Source organism: Apis dorsata, unplaced genomic scaffold (genome assembly GCF_000469605.1).
Source record: "Apis dorsata unplaced genomic scaffold, Apis dorsata 1.3 scaffold_99, whole genome shotgun sequence".
Taxonomy (NCBI): Eukaryota; Metazoa; Arthropoda; class Insecta; order Hymenoptera; family Apidae; genus Apis; species Apis dorsata.
Window position 1 is genome coordinate 1,772,586 of NW_006263397.1, and position 8,572 is coordinate 1,781,157.

The window sequence follows — 8,572 nt, forward strand, 5'->3', positions numbered from 1 at the left end:
TATTTCTTTGCTACTCATATTCTCCTAATCAAAAGTCGAAGTTTTTAGTCAAAATCTTTTAGATTTAAAATTTCTTAAAATGTTCACGTGCCATCTTCTTTTCAATTTTATTCTCTTAATATAAAGTCGAAATATTAACTGTAACCTTCTAAATTTAAAATTTCTTGAAAAATTTATATATTTTTCTTTCATATTATATTCTTCTAATACAAAATCAAAATTTTTAGTAATTCTTTGACTAAATTTATCATATACAAATTTGTAATGAAGGAATGTAATTGGAAATTTATGTATATACTTATTTTTTAATTTTACAATATTATCAGATATTTTTTTAATAATTTTTCTAAGTTTAGAGAATTGAATATTGTAAAATCATTAGAGATCAAAGAATGCTAAAAATGTTAACAAGTGATAACTTTGTCACAGAAACGATGTCAAAATGACACTTGTGCAGAAATTATAACGAGAATAATAATGAAGACAGAGAGAGAGCAAACGATCGTCATAGCTTCTAAATAAAATTTTCTAGACGATCGTGACTTGTTCAGTTTCAACCTCGTTTTGCGCTCCACATTTTCACCTTTTATTTGCCGGCTATCGATGGAAAAATCAATCGGCCATTTCTCAATTCGAACGAATTTACAGGAGGATTGTGCCAGTTCCACTTCTGATTCTCGACCATTTCCCTCTTCCATTATTTTTCCCTTTTTATTATATCGTCAAAATCGCGAGAGTCCAAACAAAGTGCAATCATCGAGCACGAAATGATAAATCCATTTAATATAACAATATGAATATGATCTATGTTCTTTGACAAATAGAGTTCTTTAAAAATCCTTTCCTTTTTCTTATTTTTATTTTTATTTATATTATAATATATATATTATATTATAATATATATATTATAAATTTTTATTATTATAATTTTGTTGGATTCAATTTATAATAAAAATTATTTGTTAAGTACAATTTATTTTTGAATTCTTTTATTAGTAAATGTACATCATTTAATATATGTATGAAGGAAATTAAAAATAAAAAGAAAATGAAAAAGAAATTAAATGTTAATTTCTAATTTATCTCACTCCATCTATGTAAAGTTTGCAAAAAAATAAGAAATTTCTACTTTTTTTATTCTCTTTTATTATTTTTCCTCTCTTTTCCTATTTTATTGTGAAATTAAAAGCTTTAAATAATCATAATTTAATCTTATTCTCTTCTAATAAAAATGAAACTAATAAAATTTATCCTAATTTAATTTATTTTATCTATTTTCATCGAGATAAAATTTGTATCAATTCCTTTTCCATTCTTCACTTTTCCTATCCATTTCAAAAATCACAAATGAAACTAAACAGCATATATTATCATCATTAATTCAAACTCAAAACTTAAGGAGTTAAATAGTAATAAAATCAACATTACACTTATCTAAGATATATTTTCTAAACAAATTGACAAATTGCAATTAATCTCGTTCCATATTCACCACGCTGTAATTAATATTTCAGTCGGAGCTCGTTTAAATTTTGCGCTTGTGTTTTCACGTCTCGAAGCAAAGTGGTTTTCTTTCCCAGTTACTTTTTTTCCCTTATTTCGCAGCAGGATTGGACTCTTTCGTAAATAACACGACACGCGAATGAAGTCGTTAAGGCCTATGCCTCATGTTGTTGCTGTTATTCTTGTTAATTCATATCACGAACACGTTAATTGCCAGCAAATTTTCTCTGTCGAATTCGACATCTATAGAATTATAAAGCTCGGTAATGAATACAGGGAGGGAGGGGGAGGAGGACTATTCTTTCATATCGTATCGTGGAAAACGAGCTGATACGGAACACTGATTCTTATTTTGCGAGAATTTCTTCAATCGCGTAATTATCGAGACCGAACATGAGCTTACGAATAATTCTAGAAAATGGAATTAATCTGTAAAAATTCTGAAAAACTTTATTTATTATTTCTGGAAATATTCTTTATTATCTATTGTAATTAGTTTCAATGAAAATACTTGTTAAACTTGTTATCTCTTTCATATTTATAATATATTAATAGAGGGTTCTTGAATTTTTATTATTTAAAATATGATACAAAAATATATGATAATAATGGAATCCTGTTGTAAATAATCTAATAAAAAATAATATCATTAATTATTAATTATTATATAACAACAAATTATATTTTTATAATGGGGTAAAGGATAAAAAATAAGAATAAATAAATTTTTGATACAATTATTTATTGAAATAATTAATTTTCAATCAATTTTTAATCTCGAATCGTATATTTTCTTCATATCAAATATACATTACAATTTTTCTCGTATTGCAATCCACCAATTGATAATTGATTTAATATAAATGCAATTTAAATCTTGATGCGGACAAGTAACGTTTTGTCGTAGGACCATATATATATATATCTTATTAGTAATGCAATCGTTTAATTGCAATCAGCCTCGATTTAACTAGTCCCAAGCTATTCTTTAATTATTCGATATAGGTATTCGGTCCATAGACTGTGATTCCATCGTCAAAGCGTTCATTGCGATATTACAATGTATCGTTGCTCCATGCATTACACAATTTCTCGTGATTCATTTCAAAGCTGTTCAACAAAAAAAAAAAATAAATAAAACTGGGACAACGCGGTCGAGCGGAATCTTTTTATTGGTCTCGACACTCACCATTAACTTAATAACATTTTACTGCAACCATTTTTATTACTCCAATGATGCAAGAGTTTAAAATGTGGTTGAAAGTTTAATCCTTGCGTATCTCTTTCTCAACATTATCCTTTATGGCTGTATTCGGTCTTTTGTATAATTTATTTTATCGTTCCTATCCTCTTATGATCGTCGAATATGTGAATGTGAATCATTGATAATGTGGATCTTGTATTCTCAATCGTGACACCTGAAAAAATGATCATGATTAGTTTTAATTGATATTATTTTTAGGGAAATTTTAATAAAAGGATTTTTAGTGCTTTAATTTATTTTGGTTATATTGTAATATTAATTGTAATATTGTTTTTTTTCTTACTTTTTTATCATTAAAAAAGGGAAATATGATTTAAAAAGATTTGGAAAATATTGGATTTTAATTTTGAAGTTGCATTTTTTATATTTCAGAGTATGTATTAATTATTCTACTCAATATCTTTTACTGATCAATCTTTTATTTGGAATTTTCTTATTTAAAATTTTCTAATAAATAAATCTCGATTATTTTTAATCAAAATTACTTATACGAAAAATATTATATAATAAATTTGTGGCATTTATTTATTTCAATATGATTATTCAATACTCTATCATTAACTGTTCGTAGAGAAAGGCTCATAGGTTATTCACGAGCTTTTACAAGATAAATGATGATATTAGTAATTCTCGATCAGTTTAATAATGAGCCTTTACAAAATAAATGACGATATTAGTAATTCTCGATCGATTTAATAATCCTCTTTGACTCGCTTGAAAATTGATCAAACTATCCAGCTTTTGTGTCAACAAATATGAAAGATAAGAGGAAATATGAATGAATATGGATCCTCGATAAATTTCATTCGATACATGGAAGAAATCATATGACACAGGAATTTCACAACGCGCGACAATTATGCAAATAAAATTCATATTTCAACTACAATGAAATTCTTGTTTTTGAATGATCAATAACATTGAATATGTAATAAAAAGAATTGTGAATCGATATTTTTCATCTTGTATTCAATAGAATCTAGTTGAATAGAAAAGAAAACAAGTAAAAAAAAATCAAAGAAAAAAGAAACAGGAAGCAGAAACCAACAACGGAAAACCAAGAAATCTGTGATAACTCGAATGATTTATAGAAGGAGGAAAAATTCCAAACATGGAATAAACGAAAAAGAAATAGTAGTAAGATTTATTCTTCGTGACGTCCATCTTCTTTTCTTTCTTATTTCTTTCTCTTCTTGGTTTTCAGAGAATGTAAGCCACTCTAACGACGAGTACTCGTTATTATTATTGTTAAACAAACTTGAAGAACAATTGTTCATTTCTTGTAAATAATCCTTGTAAATAAATAATATTCCTTGTAAATAAATAAATCTATATAAATTGAAAGAAAACGGTTTTAATAATTTTAATACACCAAACCTTTGATTCAAAAGCCTACAATTGTATTTCAGAATGTTGAAATCCTGTCAACAGATATTTGACCAAATTTCATTTTTTCCAAAATAATAGCTAATATTTAACATTAAACACATAACACGCAAATGTTTGCATATTCGATCGATAATGAACTCGCGTGTTGGGCAGAATTTACAGGAATGTTATAGCAAAGCAATGGGATTCAAATGAGAATCGATACTAGTACTGTCACGTACGAATGTCAATATAATATACATTCCCTTGGTAATCTATCTTCGTTTCCGTGGGTGAAAAATTTTTAAAATATATTATGCAATCGAAGAACTGAAAATTACTACTACGTGTAAAATAGCAAAAAGTTTGAAATCACTAATGCAAAATCCAATAATTTAAATGATTAGAAAATTTGCTAGTTTTAAAAAAAACTTTTTATATGTGAAATCCATTAATCCAGCATTCGTGATATTAATTTCAAATTGATAAGAAAATTAATTTGAAAGAAATTTGCAAATTAAATTATTAGAAAAATAATTTGAAACTTTAGAGGTGATGAGACTTTCACGTTTTATTAAATAAAACCAACAAAGAAGCAACGAGGAAATCAAAGCTTGTTAAAGTTTCTCCAGATATTCAAAATTGACTAGAATATCTGGAACTGCTAAGAATCTTACTTAACAGTTATTATCTCATCAGACTTCTTCTATCTATCTTCCAAAACTTCCTATATTATCTGCTGCAATTCATAAATATTCCAAGATTTAATTTTAAGACCAATGATAACTTATGTGAATTTTTTAATTTCAATTTTAAGTCACAATTCTTTTTTTTCATGTATCTCTTCTCTTTCAAAAATTGATCAATCAAATTGTATTAAATTATGTAATTACAGGTACCTACCAGCCACCCAGCACGACTGTTCTCTTTCATGAACCCTCTCGCCATTCAAATCTGGCTATATGTGCTCGCCGCGTACGTCCTCGTCTCGGTGATGATGTTCGTGGTCGCGAGGATCAGCCCCTACGAATGGAACAACCCTCATCCCTGTCACGCAGGCTCCGAAATGGTCGAGAATCAATTCTCGTTGGCCAACAGCTTTTGGTTCACCATTGGCACCCTGATGCAGCAAGGTAGCGATTTGAATCCCAAGGTATGTAATCGAATCCCTCGTTATCTTATGGTGTAAATTTTTCCCATCGTCGGGAAGAATGAACGATGGAGTAATTAGAGAATAATAAATGAAATGCAACGAATTACAAATTTTTAGAAAATATCGAAATAATCCGCTAGAAGAAATTTAAATTAAATTTGGAAATCTTAAATGAATCTTGGACTATTGAAAAAATGGAATTTTTTTATTTGAAAAAATAAAATAGGGAGGGAAGTTGAACACGAAATACTTACATCTAATCATTCAATTCATATTATTGAAACAAATATATATCAAAGATTGCAACGAAATTGTATTTAATTCAAACAAAAATTATTAAACTCGATTGAAACTCCTTCTCTCGATATGCATATTATAATATATTGAAAAAACATGGACAGGAGTAATATCGTAAAATAGAAAATCTATTTTAATTTATTTTATCTGGAAACAAAAATAATCAATGTATTTGTATTGAATCGATGACTGAGAAACACAGATAGAATATCTGATGGGTTTCTCGTCTCGATCAATGTCTGTCGCGCGAAATAAAAATCTTATCGTATCGAATTTACCGCGAATCATGTTCGTTCGTGCCAAGAAATTTTCTTACTGGTTTCTGCAAATGATGTTAACATAGTGGAATAAAACTTTATAATATACTAAGCAAACGTGTGATTTCAATTTTCTGAGAATCATTAATTCTATAACTATGAGCTAAAATTGCAAAAAGATGAAAATCAAGAACAATAAAATTATGCATTAAAGATTTCGAATTTTCTTTTTTTTTGAAAAAGTTAAATTTGAAGATCAAATATATTCATTCATAATATTCGTATGAATAGAAAACTATATTTTTTTTATATAAATTCCTCCATCCAATTCTCTGCTTAAAATATTGGTTACACATAATTAGTTAATCAATGGATTAATCATTAGCTATCAAACATGTTGATCATTGGATACAGTTAAACAGTCAACAATCAAGCAAATACACGAGTTGACAAATAATCAGATGCGCGAATACCTGATCAATAATATCTATAAGAATTAAAAATTGAAATTCAAAATATCGAGTTATTGATCATGTAAAACGACCACTGTATATTTATACATTACATTACATTACATTAATTTTATTTATCAATCAAAAAAAAAAAAGAATGCAATATCGTTGCAATTTTTCAACGAAAAGATACTGTGCAATTCGATACAAGTTTCAATACGTATTTCGTTATATTTCTAACGGTAGAATACTCATGAGATTGCACTTTCCGCTGAAGAGAATGTAACGCAGATGAGCAACGCGATGCCATGCAATTCGGCAGATTAATATTTCTAACTCTAATACAACGCATACGAGAGTGCACGTGATCCTACTACTGGGAATACAAAGACACTGGATCGTGCTTACAGTGTCTCCTAGACAAAACCGCAACGTAGCATCGTTCGTCTGCATCAAAGCTTATTGTCTCAAATTCATTATGAACCGTCGCGTTTATTTATGCCAAGAAAGCTCGCGAATACACGTTTCATGTTCCACGAATTTTAGCAAATAGATACGTTCAGAGATAAAAAGGGCTTCAATTTTCTGAAGCTGAAATGTCACACGTAATGTTGAAGATAACTATTCTGCATCGTTTCAAGTTTGAATTTGCAATTTCATTTGTTTAAAAAATCGTAAAGAAATCTCGTAGACGATTACGTTTGTAATAAAATTGTATTATAAATATTAATTTATTAAAGTCTAATTTTGTGTTGATATTTCATTTGTAATATTTTTTTTCTTTCCTTTAGTTTGGATTAATAATATACAAGATTCTGAAAAAAGAATTATTGTTTCACTTATTGCAATCATGACATAAGTAAATATTTCCAAAAATTTTTTTGAATTAGTAAAAGAAAAATCATTATTACATTATACATTTTATCGATAGAATTCTAATAAATAATTTTATTATTTTATTTTTAAAAATTAGCATTCTCTTCTGAAAACGTCCTGGAAACGTCACTATTCTATTTGATTACGATCTCTAAGCTGTCCGTTCTAACCAAGTCGAAGAAGTAATATTGTTCGATTGGCGGTGACGTGGAACGATGGCGATTGAATCGTTTCATTAAGCAGAGTGAATTCAACTAGTCTCTAGTCTTCAATTGGCGGTCTTATAGAAATTGAATTGTACTAGAGAGATAATGGAATCTCGAGAGGAAAGTTCAGTGTCTCGAGTTTATCGATGAAGTTGTGCGATACGGAGTTGACTCCATTATATTTCGAGTATAATCTACGCGGAAGTGTAAAATTTTTATCGTTAAAGCGTGTCAAAGTTTATTTCGAATGTTCATAAAATTCGAGACGATGAAATATTTTGCGGTATCCTAACTTCTTAACCACGATTTCCTGATAAAATTTGGGAACAAAAGAACACGAAATCGATGGAGAATGAAGTCAATGGTGCAAGGATATTAAATTTTGGTAAATTTGTTCAGGCAACGAGCACGCGAATCGTGGGCGGCATATGGTGGTTTTTCACCTTGATCATCATATCCTCGTACACGGCCAACCTGGCGGCGTTTCTTACCGTGGAAAGGATGATAACTCCTATCGAAAATGCGGAGGATCTCGCCAGTCAAACAGACATCGCTTATGGCACCCTGGATAGCGGAAGTACCATGACCTTTTTCAGGGTAATCTTTTGTTTGCTTGAAAAATAATAATTTTTTTTTTAACCTATAATTTTAGTATAATTATTTGGAAATAAAGTATTTGGTATTTGAACACGATAGGATATCGATAAATGAAAAATAAAATTAAAGGAAATATGTACACGCGTTTACGAATGTAAAATAAATCAAGTAATTGATTGTTAAATTTCACATCACAATTTTACTTCGTACAAATACTACAAAAAAAACTATGAATTTTCTATAAAATCCATAAAATCGAATTAATTAAACTTAATAAACAAGATCGATTACATAAAAAGCTAACTTCAAGCGAAGAATTCAAGATAATTTTTAAATCAATTTAAAACTCACGCCATATTATTAGTAAGATCATTATAAACAATCCTTTTTCAGAAATAAATATATATACCACGATAATTTATTTTAAACCTCGCTTAAATCCTATTAAAATTACGAAAAATTTGAATCGCTCTAATTCCGAAGATAATGACTTCCGGTCAACGAGTGAACGATCATTAGAAGCGCGGAATCTTCCTCTTTAAAACGCTTTTTTATTTATCTCGATACGACTTCCGGTTCCCGAGATATCGTCGTGTAAA

The 8,572-nt window shown here is 28.5% G+C and overlaps 1 protein-coding gene across 8 annotated transcripts in view; it reads left to right on the forward strand.

Annotated features, from left to right (window-relative positions):
* The window catches only part of LOC102677513 (glutamate receptor ionotropic, kainate 2-like), a 124,989-nt gene that overhangs the window by 112,297 nt on the left and 4,120 nt on the right, over window positions 1-8,572 (forward strand). For all 8 annotated transcript variants that reach the window (XR_004149886.1, XR_421222.2, XM_006612206.2 and 5 more), the window contains 2 exons: window positions 5,031-5,288; window positions 7,776-7,973. Coding sequence is in view for 6 of the 8 variants with exons in the window: in XM_006612206.2 (XP_006612269.1) it covers window positions 5,031-5,288; window positions 7,776-7,973 (456 nt within the window). In the remaining 2 variants the exon portion in view is untranslated. The remainder of the gene's footprint in view (window positions 1-5,030; window positions 5,289-7,775; window positions 7,974-8,572) is intronic.